Below are 18,809 nucleotides of genomic sequence, written 5' to 3'. Positions count from 1 at the left end.
TAATAGGGTTTGGGTTTTCACCACAAAACACCAGCAAGTCTCTTCAACAGTGAAACAAGAAACCGTTACTTTATCTCTATCAAAAAGTACAACACACACATATTTTTCACTTTTATTAGCACAGTAACAAATGCAGACTTCATTAGCCTACAACATATAACCAATCCACGGAGCAATTCTTATTCACTTTTACATTTAAACAGCTTAAGGTATTTTACTACAGATTCCATTACCACCTCTTTCATCAAAGCTCACCGACATACAAAAAAGAAAATTATATAAAGTGTAAAATGTTTAATACAGCTTACCAGGCCCCTTACAGTAGAGGCTTGGTTATGTTTGTCACACACACTCTGCAATTCATCTCTCACACACAAATATTCATTCAATACTTGAACAAGGACAACACAGAGGTATACAGTATAAGCAGTGTAACTGTACAAAATTAAATGGTTTGAATAGTTTACATAATTGCTTCCAGAACCAAAATAAAAGGGGAAAACAACTTTACATTCTTTGTAGTCCTCTTTAGATCATAATTCAGAGGTTTCTGTAATCCAGTCAGTTACTGCAGAAAGATACCTTAAATTACAATAACAAAATTCTCTGGAAATAAAAGACTGAATAAAATCTGTTATAGAAATAACCTATTCTTTGCAGACTCCCACCCTCCATTGCCCAATGATCAAGCAGCTCTCGCTATCACAGACAAACTGGTGTGCTGAACTTTATTTATGTAGCGTATCTCTTGGTCCACTGTCTGGCCATTCTGTCATGCTCGGCTCTGTTGGTCATGTACTGGGTGGCAATGCTTCCAACAAGAGGGTCAGCTAGAAATTAAAAAAAAAAAAAAAAAAAAAAAAGTTAGTCAAGGTTGCCGAAATAAAGCGTGGAATATAAATTTGACAAGCGCATTTCTGTAATTTAACAAAAAAGGTGGGTTTTCCATTGACCCGTCTACGCTGGCATGAGCCAACTTAAATGGGCTGTATTGCCAGTACTGGTAGAAGGTGTTCCCAATCATGCGGCACTCTGACTGGCTGCACAGTGATGACATCGGAAGCCTGGACACAGTTCTGGGGGGGCGCCGATCGAGACAGCAATGCATACACAGTATGTAGGACTTGGCGTCAATGCCCACCCTCCCTGCCACTGCACATATGTTTGTTTATAGCGGTCATAAAGGTTTTTTTTTTTCTTAAAGCTAATGAAAAGGAGTGGTACAACCTCTTGCAGAATCTTCAAGGCTACTCTTAATGTCTGGTACCTCAGCAGCACATATCTATCTTTCACTCCCATGCCACTCATTTTAGCTGATGAGAATGAAGAAATTACCCTGTACTTCTGAAAAGAATGACACCAACTCTATGTGACAGTACTGATGTATTGAGTTAGTATGGTCACATGGGGGCAGGTAGACCTATAAGCTACCACTTAAGATCTAACTTTCTTACATAGGGCTGGCAGTTCTCAGCCCCTGCCACTAATCGGAGTGGCAAAGGAGTGAAGAGAAATATATGCTTCTGGGGAATGAGGGATTAAAGTGAACCTTTTGCTTTTCCCTGCATGAATAAACCATAAAGTTCACTCTAAGCTACAGTATAACCATTTTTTTCCCCATAGAAACCATTGCGTTCAGTAATCAGAGTTGTAAAATAACATCTGCATTATAGATCCTATTGAGTTTTAGTAAATGTAATATTTGCATCATACCTGACATACAGAAAATGGTTTAAAGTTCTATATGGATGTTAGGATAGGTTTATTCTAGAAGTTAGAATAAAATTGTTCGTTCCAAAGGAAGACTGTGGCTTATGTGGTGAAGAACTGATTTCTAAAGGGGATTCTTACCAGGGTTGCAGTCTGTGAGCAGTGAACAGATGGAGAGGAGAACTTTAGAAATGGTTAATGCTGGGCTCCAGTTATCTTTCAGGATATCGAGACAGATGACTCCTTGGCTGTTTATGTTGCAGTGGTAGATCCTTGTCCGAAATGTCACCTGTATTAAGAGGCAGTGGAGGAAAAAATTAGCGCAGGTTGTTAATTTCTCATTAGATTTTGCAGACATTTCATATGCTGCCTTTTTTATTTAATTTGACTTATAGGAGAAGAAAAGCATCCCAGATACAAAAGAAATGCTCAGGAATATGAACACATGCCTACAAGCTAAAAAACAAAAATCCTTAAAGACTTGTTCCTGTAAAAAAAAATAAAAAAATAAATAAATAAATAAAAAAACCCACGCATACTTACTAGACCATGCAGTCATGTGTTTTGATCTCCTTTTACTACTGCACCGCCATCTTTACCGGAGATCTGGCACATGCGCAGGCAAGTTGCAAGTCTCTGCCAGGTTTACAGGACCTTCTCTGCCAGGTTAAGGACTCTGCAGCGTGTCTGTGCACGGGTCTGATGTCTCCATGCATGCGTCTACATCACACATAGCAGGAGGCAGTTACCAGACCTCAGAGATGCACAGACACTGCAGGGTCTCTGCCAGGGACTTGTCAGAGACCCATAGAGTGTCTGGGCATGCCCAGGGACCTGCTTCATCATCCTCAACTAGGGGAGGGTTTAGCAAAAAAACCAAAAATGAAACAAAATGTACCATACACACACACACACACACACACACACACTATGGCTTGTAAAAGTATTCACCCCCCTTGGCTTTTTACCTATTTTGTTACATCACAGCCTTTAGTTCAATGTTTTTTAATCTGAATTATATGTGATTGATCAGAACACAATAGTCTAAGTTGGTGAAGTAAAATTAAAAATATATACTCTATTTTTCAGAAATAAAAAAAACGATAATTGGCATGTGTGTATGTATTCACCCCCTTTGTTATGAAGCCCATAAAAAGCTCTGGTGCAACCAATTACCTTCAGAAGTCAATTAATGAAATGATGTCCACCTGTGTGCAATCTTAGTGTCACATGATCTGTCATTACATATACACACCTTTTTGAAAAGGCCCCAGAGGCTGCAACACCTAAGCAAGAGGCACCATTAACCAAACACTGCCATGAAGACCAAGGAACTCTCCAAACAAGTAAAGGACAATGTTGTTGAGAATTACAAGTCAGGGTTAGGTTATAAAAAAATATCCAAATCTTTGATGATCCCTAGGAGCACCATCAAATCTATCATAACCAAATGGAAAGAACATGGCACAACAGCAAACCTGCCAAGAGATGGCCAGTTTGCCAGGACTTAAGGAGGGCATTAATCAGAGAGGCATCAGAGACCTAAGGTAACCCTGGAGGAGCTGCAGAGTTTCACAGCAGAGACTGGAGTATCTGTACATAGGACGACAATAAGCCGTACGCTCCATAGAGTTGGACTTTATGGCAGAGTGGCCAGGAGAAAGCCATTACTTTCAGCAAAAAACAAAATGGCATGTTTTCAGTTTGCAAAAAGGCATGTGGGAGACTCCCAAAATGTATGGAGGAAGGTGCTCTGGTCTGATGAGACTAAAATTGGACTTTTTGGCCATCAAAGAAAACGTTATGTCTGGCGCAAACCAAACACATCACATCACTCAAAGAACACCATCCCCACAGTGAAACATGGTGGTGGCAGCATCATGCTGTGGGGATGTTTTTCAGCAGTCGGGACTGGGAAACCGGTCAGGGTTGAGGGAAAGATGGATGGTGCTAAATACAGGGATAAACCTGTACCACTCAGTGTGTGATTTAATGCCAGGAGGGAGGTTTACCTTTCAGCAGGACAATGACTCCAAACACACTGCTAAAGCAACACACACACACATTATATTTTATTTATATATATATATATATATATATATATATATATATATATATATATATCTCTATCACACACATATATATATTCACACACACACACACATATGTTACCGAAAATAAACAGTTTCTTTTTTAGATTTTTATATACAATTGTATTATATTCCACTTTTTAATTAATATCATCAATTTAAACTAATATGAATTTATTGTTGGCAATTATTGGCACCTTTGGTGCAAGAAAAACTCAAGAAAAATTCAGTCCGCAGTCTCCAACCATCTCTTGTATCATGTCCCCAGTCTCTAACCATCTGATACAGGAGACGGTCAGAGACTGTAGACATGCTACAGGAGATCAATGCAGCCTCACCAGTGCCCGTCAGATGCAGCCTGCCAGTTCCCCTCATGCAGCCTGCCAGTGCTCATCACATGCAGCTTGCCTGTGTCTGGATGCAACCCCACCCGCGCCCGGATCAGAGCGGCATCTCCGTCTGTCCTGGAGCTGCGAATTGTATTTCCTGGACGGCTGCAGTAACAATGTCCTGCCTCCTGTAATCACGTCACGCTGATTCAATGTCCCACCATCTGTCACAGGAGGCGGGACATTGTTACTGCAGCCGCCCGGGAAATACAATTCACAGTTCCAGGACACACGGAGATGCCGCTCTGTGGGAAGGGAGGAGAGGAGAAGGGAGAACTGGGGCAAGCCAGGAAGACGCCCCCGCAATGGGCGGCACCAGGGGACGGAGGCCCGCCCAGGCCCTGTCCCCATTTTTCGGCAAAATTTTTCTCGGCAGGCCATTTTCGGCGGCTGAAATTTCAGTGCATCCCTAATATATATCATACACACACTAACCTAGGGGGCTGCTTCTAAGACTGGGGAAATAAGCGATCAAATTCCGCCGATTACTCAGTTCTTGGTCTTCAGTGAGCAGATTGCACTCACTGGAGTGCTGGGCTGTGGAGGGGTTGGCTCAGGCTCCCGGTCGCTGAGAGGTTGAGCCAGGTGCTGGTCCAGGCATCTGGGTGGGTCTTTCCCGAGCCTGGACTGGCTGAGAACGAACTGCACTGCTGTGATCCATACGAGAAGTATGGCCAAAAAAGCTTTGGCCATACTTCTCCTTTAACTAAACAGTCTTTATTATACTATCTCATTAGGATTCCAAATTTGGATGCATCTGGAGTGTCAATCCTATTTATTAACTGTACATGTTCCCTTTTACTTGTGAAAAGTTTTGATATAAATAAAAAAAAAAACAAGTTAGCAAAAAAATTAATTTTTGCAAATAAGTAAAAGGGAGCGAGAGAGGAGAGGGGACCTTCCTAGAATGGGTAAAGGCCTACTTGAGGAACTTAGACATACTTTACAATGGTTACAGATCAGGTCAGTGTGTTGCATATAAACATCCAAATTTAACACATTCTAAATAAAAGCTTGATTTTGTTGCCCACAGCACCAACTGAAATGAAACACTCATTCTGATGTTGGCTGTAGGAAAAACTGCCAAAGCAGTGGGAACTGCAGTTTACTGTTCTTAAATGTAAAATATACACATGCAAAATAAGAATCCTCCATAAAAGTACAATACTGGGAGTACACAGTGTTTAACGGAACTACATAACATATTTCAGGGTGCTCATTTCAAATAGTTGCTAAATTGAGCTGTAAGGCTGGGCAGCAGGGAAAGTTAACGTAATTCTGGGGTGCATCACTAGAGTGATAAGCAGCATGAGGAAGGGGTCCTGATTCCCCTACATGATTCAGTAAATCCCTTTTAGAATACTGTGGCCGGTTCATTAGGATAAAAGTCTGAAGACAGGCGACAAAATGTTGAAGGTTTGAAGGCTAAAATATATCAGGAGAGGCTGCAGAGGCTAAAGTGTATCTGGTGAAAAATTTAAAATCAGATTCATTTCCACATTGTATTTCAATTATTTCTATCCTACTGCTATTAATCTGAATGAACTTCCTTATATTCTGTGATATGTATTTACTATGCCCTGTGAGTAGGCACTACTGTGTCACACATTTCACAGAGCCTGCCTTCTGAACTACAGAGGTGATGAGGAGTTTCAGATGGTGGAGTCAATACAGGAATCCCTGCTTGCAGGCAGCAATGTACCATGGGATATATTAAAAAAGGAAAGTAAACAGCAAAAGGAAAGGCTGCAAAGCATGCAGGGAATCCAGGAAGTTGTGGAAAGAGATGGCCAGCGGACAGGCAGAACTCACGCAAAAATAAATATTGTTTGTTTGTATTGTTCTTGCTGCGGTTATAAAATAAAATATATGCTGTGACCATAGATCTCCTTTAATGAAAATGGTCAAATAAAAAAGCTGTAATATAATAAAGTAAATAAAATAAATAATAAAGAAACCTTTAAATACATTAATGGTGTGAATTAGATTCAGGAGGGCAGTATTTGTTACATGGAGTGGAAATCAAGAACACAGGGACCTCCAACCAGCAGGAAGAAACATCAAATGTAATGTTTGAAAGTATAACGTTACTAAAAGTAGTAGTAGATGCTTGGTACAGACTTCTAATCAGAAGTAGTAAGTCAGCCAATTTAGTGAGTCAGGGAATTTAAACATCCCTGGGATAAACACAGGTTTACCGTCAGACCAAAAAAAAAAAAAAATAAATAACTATGCAGCTACAAGTCTGACTGCTTTGATTTGTATTTAGCACATCCTGGTAAATGAGGTCAAGGGTGTGTTACAGAAGGCAAAAGCAGGGCAAACGTATTCCAGTATGGATTCACTACCATGAACTAGCAGATGAACTCAACAAATTTTACAATTAAGGGTTGTTTTTGCATTTGTAATAGTCTTCTGACCTCTTGTGGTGAATCCAGTGAATTACAGTGGTGAGCTAGTTATTTCTTCCTGTTGCAAATTTTACATGCAAATACAGTCTCTCCATTATCATTAAGAACACATACAGCACAAGTAATTGTTACTTCCTGTAAAAAGTTATTACTATATTGTCAGCTATACCTCTAATGATGTAGAAATAAACTATTAAGATTTCTCTTCCATAAAAAGAAAGCAACAGTTCTGTTTGAAGAATGGATTTCCCAGAATTTCCCAAACGTTGGCACAGAGACCGAAGTTGGGTTAAAAACACAGGTTTGCTGAAGTGATGATTTCATCTTTTGGTGGGTGCTGCATGTCTAGGGACTAAATGCCACCATACATATGGATCGGTTGAATTTCAATCCATATACTGGAGCTGTGGTCGTCATCCTGTCAGATTTTCTCTGCTCAATAAATTGCCACAGGCTAATAGCCAGGATTGCTGATCAGTGTATTCTGACCGTGGGAAAGTCAGAAAAAGCTATTAGCCAGCAACAACATTTTTTTTTCGTCCAGCTCTAACCATTACCTAAATAAAAGGCACTTCAGCTACAAAGGGGGCACAATGCTGTTCCAATCCAGCAAGGAGGGAGAATAAACATTCTAATGCCCCGTACACACTGTCGGATTTTCCGATGAAAAATGTCCGATCGGAGCGTGTTGTCGGAAATTCCGACCATGTGTAGGCTCCATCGGACATTTTCCATCGGATTTTCCGACACACAAAGTTTGAGAGCAGGAGATAAAATTTTCCGACAACAAAATCCGTTGTCGGAAATTCCGATCGTGTGTACACAAATCCGACGGACAAAGTGCCACGCATGCTCAGAATAAATAAAGAGATGAAAGCTATTGGCCACTGCCCCGTTTATAGTCCCGACGTACGTGTTTTACGTCACCGCGTTTAAAACGATCGGATTTTCCGACAACTTTGTGTGACCGTGTGTATGCAAGACAAGTTTGAGCCAACATCCGTCGGAAAAAATCCTAGGATTTTGTTGTCGGAATGTCCGAACAAAGTCCGACCGTGTGTACGCCCTATATCAGTTACAGGAATTATATCCAAAATGTCATTCAAATTGTCTCTAAACATACTTTGAAGTATTATTAAACAACAAACTTGATAATATATTGAGCCTGCTTTAAAGTTGGAATGAGGCTCTGTAAATTGCTGCAAGCTGTTTAGAGAAGGTTAGCCTTATATATGTATGTTGAAGAGTATAGGGAGGGTGCTAACAGGTACACAGGAGGCAGGGTAGTGTCACAATAACTGCAGACTATGAAAAGTGATGTCACCCTTGTATTCTAAGCAGACATATAGCAGAACAGATCTTTTAGGATTTTATCTTTTGGTTCAGTAATATGAAACACAGAATAGCAGAGATGTGAACACTTACACATCTTCCTGTTAAAGAACCAGTTTAGCTTTGCCTTGCATTACACATCAGTAACTAATCCGATTCAAACATTGCCTGAAATGACAGCTGGATAAAAACCTTGTTCTGGTCAATTATCGTGGGATGATACAGGCGGTTCTCCTTTACCCCTTGCCGCTGCCATTTGGCACCCCCTTAAATGGTTCTAAATGTCAGGTGGTGGAGGTGAAGTTCCCAATCCTGTGACAAGCAGTAACATGTTCCGAAGCTCCCAATCAAACAATGACCAGGAGCTGAGACACCTCAGTCACTATGCTAGGAGCAAGTTCTCAGCACAGAAGAGCATTTACCCATGGACACATATGCGAGGGGCCTTGACATTAAAGCGGAGTTCCACCCAAATGTGGAACTTCGGCTTTAAGGCCTCCTCCCCGGCTCCGGATTGTGAAACTGAGCTTTTGGGGAGGAGGGGGTGCAGCTACCCGATTTTGACACAGAGCGCAGTGCCGTTTGCGCATGCATAGTGGGAGGACACGGGGGTAGCACAGCATGGGTGAGTGCACCACTGGATTGTGGGACAGGCGAGTGAGTGGCTGTTTTCTAAAAGTCAGCACCTACACTTTTTGTAGCTGCTGACTTAATAAGCAAAAATATGACTGGAACTCCGCTTTAAAGTGATTTCTAAAGGTTGTTTTAAAAAAAAAAAACATGTCATACTTACCTGCTCTGTGCAAGGGTTTTGCACAGAGCGGCCCGATCCTCCTTTTCTGGGGTCCCCTGGCAGCACTCCTGGCTCCTCTTTATCAAGTCCCCCCCATGGAGAGCTGCTTTTAATGGGGGCACCCGTGTGGGCACATACCATAGTCCTGCTGCTGGGTCCATTGACACAAACAGCAGGACTCTGCCGCGCCCCTCCCAGATCACTGGATTTGATTGACAGCAGCGGGAGCCAATGGCTGCTGCTGCTATCAATCTATCCAATGAGAACCAGAGACAGCGGCTGGAGCTGCTGGGCTCATCCTCTACGCTAAAACAATCGGGTTCAGGTAAGAATGCATTAAGGTAAATAAACGAGACTTTACAACTACTTTAAGGACCACAGGTAGCTTATATAAAGTGCTGCTGGTGGGAACTGGATGGCTTCATAAATAAAGGACCAACGTGGACAGACACAGCACCTGTAGCGGAGATCCCCAAGCAGCTACCCTCAATCCAAATCTGAATTACTATAAGGATGTCTTTTATAAACTACACACGACATTCACTCTGACTTAACTTGGTTGAAGATCGATCCGTTGACCGGCTTATTTAGTACCTCAGAAAAATGAAAAAGAACAAAGAACAGGAAGCCTTTTTACCTTAGGGGGTTTGAATGGATATTCAGGTGTGAATGTGATGTCCAGGAAGAAAACACCTCCTTCATACACAGAGCCAGGAGGACCCAAAATAGTAGATCGCCATTCATAAATATTGTCTCCTTTTGGACCAGCACTGTATGTGGGAAATAAATATCATATTTTAATATGCATCCATTAAAAGCATATTGTTAAACTACAGGAAATGCAAATATCTGAGCTTAAATAGACTAATCAAACAGTGCATGGATTTCTGGACGGTACAGCCTTCAGAAAAAGAGACAAGGAGGATCATATAAAACTGAAAAAGCAAATTGAAATAGTTATTATCTGCCTAGATGGCAGCATCATGAAAACATTAGAAATGCTGAGCATAGAAACTATATAGCTGCAGTGGGTGTCTTCTAGAATTTTTTCTTTCTTCTTAAAAATCACTTAAAGTTACAGCTGGAAAGTAACTATGTAAATATATTGTGCATGATGTCAAAAACTGATCCCAAATCCAAATGGACACAACACAGTCACATCTACTGGGCGACACATAAATGTTTTTTAATATGCTGGGTCATTCCAGACACCATTTCCGTGAGCTATATAATGCTAGAAACAGGTCTGCTTTACAGGATTTTTTTTTTTAAATCATCAATTGTATTCTCATATTGCTTTCTAAACAGAAGTTGTAGAAGTGGTCATTACACTGAATATTTAGCTTTTGGAGAAGCTGTAGACATATACCCTCTGACAGTTTCTTACATCTCTCGAGGCTTCACTTATATATAAAATAACAATCTGATTGGTCACACTTCAGCCCCTTAAAGCCAGCAAAAAAAAAAAAAACACAAAAATGCTCTTTGATGTAAACTATTTTTTAAATGGTCGACATACACCGAAAGCCTTTTCAAAAGGAATAAGCTGCATATAATATGTCTACACTTATGTTAATGCGCACACACGCATTATGTGAATGAGTCCCCTACATACATAATCATGTTGTTCTATTTCAGAACAGCCAAACAATTTATCACAATAGAACTAAAGGGTGTGAGAGGTGAAAGAGATTTATACTGAATAATATGAAAGTGACATTTTTCACCTCTTCTAAACTCTAACAATGCACTACAATAAACTGCAGATCAACAAGTTCCTGCAGTCTTCACATCATTATTGTTGTTTGCACCAACTTACTAACCTAAAAGTGGTAACCAAGACACGGCCTGTGCAGTGATATGAGAGAAAGCAAGCGGGATAACATGCAGAAGCCCAATTGCTGGATGCGTTATGAAATAAGGAGACCATGAAATATGAGCTGTAAAAAGAACTGCTCACTAGTCAATACAAAGCGTCACATCGTAAAACCTGCAAGGAGACAGATGGGAATTCCACGCTGACATTTGATAAGGTATTTATCCATTTCCACTCTTATGATTTTCCCTCGCACGTTTCAAAATACACGGAGCTTGCAGCAAGCCTGAAACCTAAGACCGATGGCAAGGTCACAATTCAGACAAGGCCCCCGGTACGCGGCAGTCACTGGAGCAGACCATTTACATCACATGGATAGCTGTAATGTACTGTGATCAGAGCACCACTGACCAATGGCTGTGTAAATCTTAAGCTCCTTAATCTGAACACACACACACACACACACACACACACACACACACACACACACACACACGATTTTGCACTCAGATGGTGACTTGTTAGAAGCAAGTTTCTCTACACAGAAATACAATTGGTTCTGAATTCATGAAATATAACCTTGGAGTGAAGAAGGAAGTAACAAACTACAGATTCATCAGCACATGGTCACTGTAGAAACCACAATCGCCATCAGATGGTACCTGCTCTCTGCAAGCGCTGCTCATTTCGCTGTATGCAGCAACCTTTTAGGCCCCTTGCAGACGGGGGGGGCGCCTCCAAGCAGATCCGCCTGCTCAGCGAGGGATCTGCTGTGTCTGCTTCGCTATGCAAAGCAGACATGAACATAGCCTGCTCTTCTCTATGGAGCGGATGGATGGAAATGGACTATTTGTCCATTTCCATCGAACTGTCATCTGATCAGATCCACTTGACGAATGGGGAACGAATCCCCATCCGCCTGTTTTTAGCGGATAGGATCGGATGTCCACTGAAATCTTCCGTATTTTAACCCAAAAACAATTAGGACAGCTTCCTTGATCTTAGATGTGACGGCTGCATTCGTTTTCACCTGGTGATCCTGCAAATACACACTTCCAGTTTCTATAAGTCTATGCTCATTTCTCTGCAATATCTACAGAGGGAACTATGGCTGTCACAAAGGCTAAACTTCAAACATGTCTCCATTACATGTTCGTTTGATGGGATCAGTAGTTTGCAAAAGTTAAAACGGAGCTCCACCCACTTTTCTATCTCCACATCATCTGCTTGACCTGACCATACTCACTGAAATGGGCAATTTTTTTTATTGTTTTCCCTGTGCTTACCTTCATCACAAGGCATTCTTTAGCACAGTCTCTCCCCTCTGCGGCGGCGTACACAATATCCTGCTGTGCACGGGATCTTGGGAGATGTGTGTCATAATTCCCAGGAGTCCGTGGGCATCGCCGCCTCTCATCATCGCGAGATCCCAAAGATGTTTCCTGTGCTACGAGGTGTGTGTATAATGCGCATGCATGAGATTGGGCGGTGCATGCTGGTTAGTCAGCAGCACCGTATACCGAGTATCCTAGTGGGCTTCGCATGCCCACAAGCAAGATGGAACCGTGTAACACAAAGAAAACTAAGGTTAGTTTTAGAACAAAAATAAGAAATATAGCGGCGGTATTACTAACAATAGTAATTGCAGCATTGGATTAACCGCTTGCTGACCAGCCGCCATCATTATACTCCTGCAGGTCGGCACATTCCCGCGAGGCGTCGTAGCTATACGTCGGCTCCTTTAACCACTGGGCACTTAAACCCCTTTCCTAACCAGACCAATTTTCAGCTTTCGGTGCTCTCACATTTTGAATGACAATTACTCAGTCATGCAACACTGTGCCTATATGAACTTTTTGCTCTTTTTTTCACACAAATAGAGCTTTCTTTTGGTGGTATTTAATCACCACTGGGGTTTTTATTTTTTGCGCTATAAAAGAAAAAAGAAAGAAAATTCTGTAAATAAAATTCATTTTTCTTTGTTTCTGTTATAAAATTTTGCAAATTAGTAATTTTTCTTCATAAATTTTGGCCAAAATTTATACTGCTACATATCTTTGGTAAAAATAACCCAAATTGGTGTATATTATTTGGTCTTTGTGAAAGTTATAGAGTCTACAAACTATGGTGCCAATCTCTGAAAATTGATCGCCAGGAAAGTACAAATACCCCCCAAATGACCCCTTTTTGAAAAGTAGACATTCCAAGGTATTTAGTAAAAGGCATGGTGAGTTTTTTGAAGTTATAATTTTTTCCCACAATTCTTTGCAAAATCAATTTTTTTTCTTTTGTTTTTTTTTTTTTTTTTTCACAAAATTGTTATATTAGCAGGTTATTTCTCACACACAGCATATGCATACCACAAATTAACCCCAAAACACATTCTACTACTCCTGAATATGGCGATACCACATGTGATACTTTTACACAGTGTGGCCACATACAGAGGCCCAACATGCAGGGAGCATCATCAGGTGTTCTTGGAGCATAAATTACACATATAATTTCTTGACTACTTCTTACACTTTTGAAGGCCCTGGAGCACCAGGACAATGTAAACGCCTAAAAAAATGACCCAATTTTGGAAAGAAAACAACCCAATGTATAATCTATGAGGCATAATGAGTCTTTTGAACATGTCATTTTTTTCTACAAGCTTTTGGAAAATGTGTAAAGAAAATGTAAAACGCATTTTTTTTTTTTTTTTACACAAAGTTGTCCATTTATATAATAATTCTAACACATAGCATGTACATACCAAAAATTACATCCCAAAATAGATTCTCCTAATCCTCCTGAGTACGGCTATACCACATGTGGGAGACTTTTAAACAGCCTGGCCACATAGAGAGGCCCAACATGCAGGGAGCACCGTCAGGTGTTCTAGGGGCATAAGTTTCAAATCTAATTTGACTACCTATTACACTTTTGTGAGGCACTCTAGTGGCATGGATGAGGGATGGATGTGCCGTGGATGGGGATGGCTGAGTATGGATGGGATGACCGAGCATGGCTGATGGGATGACCGAGCATGGCTGAGTATGGCTGGGTACGGCTGAGTACGGCTGGGTATGGATGGATGGATGAGTATTGCTGAGTATGGATGGATGGCTGAGCATGGATGAGTATTGCTGATTAGGGATGGATGGCTGAGTATGGATGAATGAGTATTGCTGAGGATGGATGGATGAGTATTGCTGATTAGGGATGGATGGCTGAGCATGGATGAGTATTGCTGATTAGGGATGGATGAGCATGGATGAGTATTGCTGATTAGGGATGGATGAGCATGGATGAGTATTGCCGATTAGGGATGGATGAGCATGGATGAGTATTGCCGATTAGGGATGGATGGATGAGCATGGTTGAGTACTGCCGAATAGGGATGGATGGCTGAGCATTGATGAGTATTGCTGATTAGGGATGGATGAGGCTGGAATGGTCACATATAGCCCACAGCGCTGCTGCACCTGATCTCTGCGCTCACACTGTACCGATCGGTACAGAGAGAGGTGAGAGGAACCGGACATGATGCCGGTTTGTTTACAAGTGATCAGTCCGTCATTTGACGGAGGGATCACATGGTAAACGGCCGCTGTCAGCGGCCATTTACCATGATGCGCCGGGTCCGGATATTCCCGGGGGGCCCGCGGAGTGCATTTCTGGGAGGACGTCATTGTATGCCCACCCAGAGTTATCGAGCCGCGCTGTAGCAGTCATTCGGCTATAAGCGGGATAGCAAGCGTGCGCACCCGCTGCACTGCGGGGGTACCGATGTTTGTGGCAGACAGTCGCCATGACCTCCGGCCACAAGCGATCACGGGCATAAGAGGCAGAACAGGGACGTGTGTGTGTAAACACACAAATCCCTGTTCTGTGAGGACAGACAGATCGTGAGTTTCTAATAGCTAGGAACCACAATCTGTCATCCCCTCTAGTCAATCCGCTCCCCCTACAGTCAGTCCCCTCCCCCTACAGTTAGAACACACTAGCATTTTTATAGCACTGATCGCTGTATAATTGTCAATCGTCCTAAAAATGTGTCAAAAGTGCCCGATGTGTCCACCATAATGTCGCAGTCACGATAAAGAAAATAAAATAAAAAAAAAAAAAAAAAAAACGCAGATCGCCACCACTACTAGTAAAAAAAAATAGTAATAATAAAAATGCCATAAATCTATCCCCTATTCTGTAGACGCTATATCAATCAATATATGTTTATTGCGATTTTTATTACCAAAACTATGTAGAAGAATACATGATCGGCCTAAACTGAGAAAAAAAAATGCTTTTTTTTTTTTTTAAATTGGGGATATTTATTAAGTACAAAATATTGTGTTTTTTCAAAATTGTTGCTCTTTTTCGTTTATAGCACAAAAATTAAAAACCGCAGAGATGATCAAATACCACCAATAGAAAGCTCTATTTGTGGGAAAAAGATGTCAATTCTGTTTGGGTACAACGTCGCACGGCCGCGCAATCGTCAGTTAAAGCGACGCAGTGCCATTTCGCAAAAAATGCTGTAATCATTGGAGCAGCCAAATCTTCTGGGGCTGAAGTGGTTAAGATCATCATGAGGTGGCAGTTGAAAAAAAAATAAAAATTAAAGTCGGTGGAACTCCACTTTAAGATTGCAAGCGGAGAACACAGCAAAAACAAAGAAGTGACAAGGACATTTCTGGCAGAAGCAACAGGTTTTTTCTGCTGAAAATGTTCTTAGCGTAAAAAAAGAAAACAAATGCAGCCACCAGAACAAAGGACTGGCAAGTTGCAATATATGATATTCCAGGTTTGTGGGTTTAGAAATGCTTAAAATTTGATCAGAGTTTAAATCCCTTCAACATAAAATGACCAAATTGTTACATCCATAGACAACAAGTGACATGGGCATGCCAGTGAGTGAGGCGGGCCAATGTTATATGTATATCCTAGGAACACTCATATGCAAATGTTTTTAGGGAGCGGGCAGGTGTTATACAAATAGTTTTCAAATTTTAAAAAAAGTTAATTATGTCCAGCTGACTGAGGTCAGATCAACTAGGATACTCATTTCTAATGGCATTTTCGACCTAAAGCATATGTGAAGAATGCAAGACTGAAAAATAAAAAACACAACCTTAAGCAGTACAGCTCTGCAATACAAGCACATTAACCCTTTAAAGACCCTGCAAATACAGAAAATACCTGGTAATCTGCCAGAAATGTACTCAAATTAAGCCTGTAGGCTGGCAACACACAGCACTTTAGAAGTGTGAAGAGGACACAGGACTCCGAATTTCTGACATTTACGGGTTTCTTTGCACTTATCAAAGAGATCTACCAATGCTTTCAATGAAGAACTTACAGATCAAAAAGGGAATAAAATAAGCAAAGTTAATGGTTAGGGTTCACATACACTTTCATTCAGGCCTTTTAAACAAAGTCACAAGCACATCAAATGTGCGAAATGAAGTGTTCTGCAAAACCTATTAGTCACGGCCACGGGTAGTGCGTTCTGCTCCAAAATGCTATCATATTACTTCATCATTTCACGGCTGCCATTTAAACAGTTTTAAAACGAAATCTTCATAACATTAACAGGTAGTCCATTAAAAAAAAAAAAAAAGAACTGTATTTCCAGATTAGACAGTTGGAAGAAAAAAAAAAAACCCTTGACACAAAGATCATAAAAACATCTAACTCTACCCAGAGACATAAAACAGTGCCCAACTAACCCATGAATAATCTTTTGGATGAACAAGCTTATAAAAAAGACACCAATCCCTAAACAACCCAATCCATCTAATCACTACAGCACCCTGTTGCAGAAGCTTCGGTGTGCAGTTGGAACTTCCATGATGCACAGAGCAGCCCATATCCTCTTCTCGGGTCCCCCGGAGGCACTCCAGGCCCCTCCCTCAAAGCAGCTTGCTGTGGGGGCACCTGAGCAGGCATGCTCTCAAGCCACTGCTCTGTGTGTCCATTTACACACAGAGCCACATCTCAGCCCTGCCCTCTCTCTCATTGGCACACTGGCTGTGAGTGACAGCAGCAGGAGCCAATGAGGAGTAAGTCCCCGGAGAGCCAAGGCTGTCGTGCACATTGCTAGATCCCGATGGGGCTCAGGTAAGTATTAGGGGGGCTGCACACAGGTTTTTAAGCTTCATACATATAATACATTAAAGTAAAAAATCTTGTGCCTTTACAACCACTTTAAAGTATATCTAAACCTAAGAACAAAAAATTTTATACGTTGCAGCTTACCAGTGCTTAGACATGGTGGCCATATTTGTTTTTTTCAGGCCCTGCAGAGAAAATACTTGCCAGAATTCAAGTCTCCCTGTAAGTTCATTTGTACTGTCCTGAAATCTCAAACAATATTATTAGCCTTCCCAGCTCCCTTCTGTGAACTACAGAACACTGTTATGGCGATGAGAAGTGGAGGTGCTCTGTAGTCAACACAATCCTGTCCCGGGAGATAACACTGCTGCATAGACCTGCTACAGTGAGTGAGGGTCAGCACCCTATGACAGGAAAAGGTTTACTGGAAGGTCAAAATAAACTGAAAACAAAGGACAAAGCGCTGCAAAAAGTAAATAAAATAGACACCACATCTAAGGACTGGTAAGCTGCAATATATTACATTTTTGTTTTCCGGTCTTTTTTTTTTTAAAGTTTAGTGAAGGCATAAAAAAAAGGGATAAAACTCCATCAGGTTGTTTTTTGTTACCTCTGTCCTATTTGGGAGCTTACCCCCTCACTTCCTGTTGTGTAGACAACAGGAAGTGAAAGGATTTCTCCCCAAAAGGGAGAGTAATTAACATCTTAGACTCAATTAGATGATTTACCTTGACCTCCTTCTCTGGTGACAACTCTAAGGCCCCATACACACTATTAGATTTTCTGCAGATTTTTGCCTTCAGATTTATCAAAACCATATAATATGAGGTCAAACCTTACAAGTTTCAATTTGTATGCAATCAGGCAGGCCCTTGCACTACATGGTTTTGGTAAATCTGAAGACAAAAATATGCAAAAAATCCAATAGTGTGTATGGGGTCTTAGTGCCCGTTCACTACACAAAAACGTCATCCAAATTCCATTCTGGATGTGTTTCTGCATACACATTTTAAACACATTGATGCTTTTTTCTTTTTTTGTTACTGTACTGGGGGGGTCCAGTGCATTTGTGATATGTTTCTCCGCGTCCCAGTACAGTTCTGTGCAGGAAAAAAGCAGCACATCTCACTTTTTTTCCTGGAACTGAAATGCACTGGTGTGAACTATGCAATTGGAACCCATATAACCTAGTTTCCATGGGATTTTGATGCAGAAAAAAAAAAAAAAGAAAAAAAATCAGTGCACGTGGTGTGAACAGGCCTTAAAGCTGACCATAGCTCCCATTTTTTAATTTGGCCAAGTCCTTTGCGCTGATATCCTATCCTCCCATATATTTTTAGGAGTTTCAGGAGAAAAAACCCACACAAAAAAACTATACATTTTTAAATACAACCTGGGTATGTAGCCTGCTAGGGGGGAGTACTTTTTGTTATTTTTTTTATTCTTTTTATTGTAAGAATATAAATTGAGATACAAAACTGACTCGGTTAAATTGATGATAGGCAACTCCTATCCTCATATTGATTAGTGGTTCCAAATTAATAATAACTACTGCAGTAGGGAACAGACACAAAAGATACACTCAGCATCTTTCCAAATAACTGTTCTGCTTTATTATGACGCAATTGAAGGTTTTTATGCACATGATTACGTAGATATCACATTAATATTACAATTGTACGTTTATGGTAACAAGGGGCGTTACATAGGCAGGCTAATTCTAATCAGGACTCAAAAGAATGTAAACATGTACTGAAAACATTATTAGTGCTGTGTGCACAGTGAGGGCAGTGTGCAATACATACAAAATACAATACAATTATATACAGAACTTACAAATTTCCATTACAAAAACAAAGCCTATTGGGCATACCCAGGCTTGGACTTAAACACACACAAAAAAAAACAAAAAACAAAAACAAAAAAAAAACCAAAAAAAAAAAAAAACCACACAACACAAAAAGCAAGGTGGTTGGTAACCAAGGCTTAAGGGAACTGGAATTAAGGTGTCTGCAGTGTGCAAAGTAAATAATCAGGTGGCACTCTCCCTGTATACAGATACACATCTAAAACTAGGGGGGAGTACTTTGCTAGCCAGGCTCCGCAGCATGCACATTTGCTGATAAATAACACTGATGTGTTATTACTGTACAATCATATCTTTTGGTA

The 18,809-nt window shown here is 40.9% G+C and overlaps 1 protein-coding gene across 2 annotated transcripts in view; it reads right to left on the bottom strand.

Annotated features, from left to right (window-relative positions):
* Positions 1–100: 100 nt before the first annotated feature.
* Positions 101–18,809, bottom strand: part of LOC141144493 (ubiquitin-conjugating enzyme E2 E1) — a 73,326-nt gene continuing 54,617 nt past the window's right edge. For both annotated transcript variants that reach the window (XM_073630235.1, XM_073630236.1), the window contains exons 3-5: positions 9,363–9,495; positions 1,852–1,999; positions 101–830 (exon numbers count right to left, since the gene is read on the bottom strand). In XM_073630235.1, the coding sequence (XP_073486336.1) occupies positions 733–830; positions 1,852–1,999; positions 9,363–9,495 (379 nt within the window). In that variant the 3' untranslated portion in view covers positions 101–732. The remainder of the gene's footprint in view (positions 831–1,851; positions 2,000–9,362; positions 9,496–18,809) is intronic.

Source organism: Aquarana catesbeiana, linkage group LG05, assembly GCF_042186555.1.
Source record: "Aquarana catesbeiana isolate 2022-GZ linkage group LG05, ASM4218655v1, whole genome shotgun sequence".
In the NCBI taxonomy this organism is placed as follows: Eukaryota; Metazoa; Chordata; class Amphibia; order Anura; family Ranidae; genus Aquarana; species Aquarana catesbeiana.
Note: the sequence above shows the minus strand (reverse complement) of the source record. Positions and strands in the feature narration are given on the sequence as shown.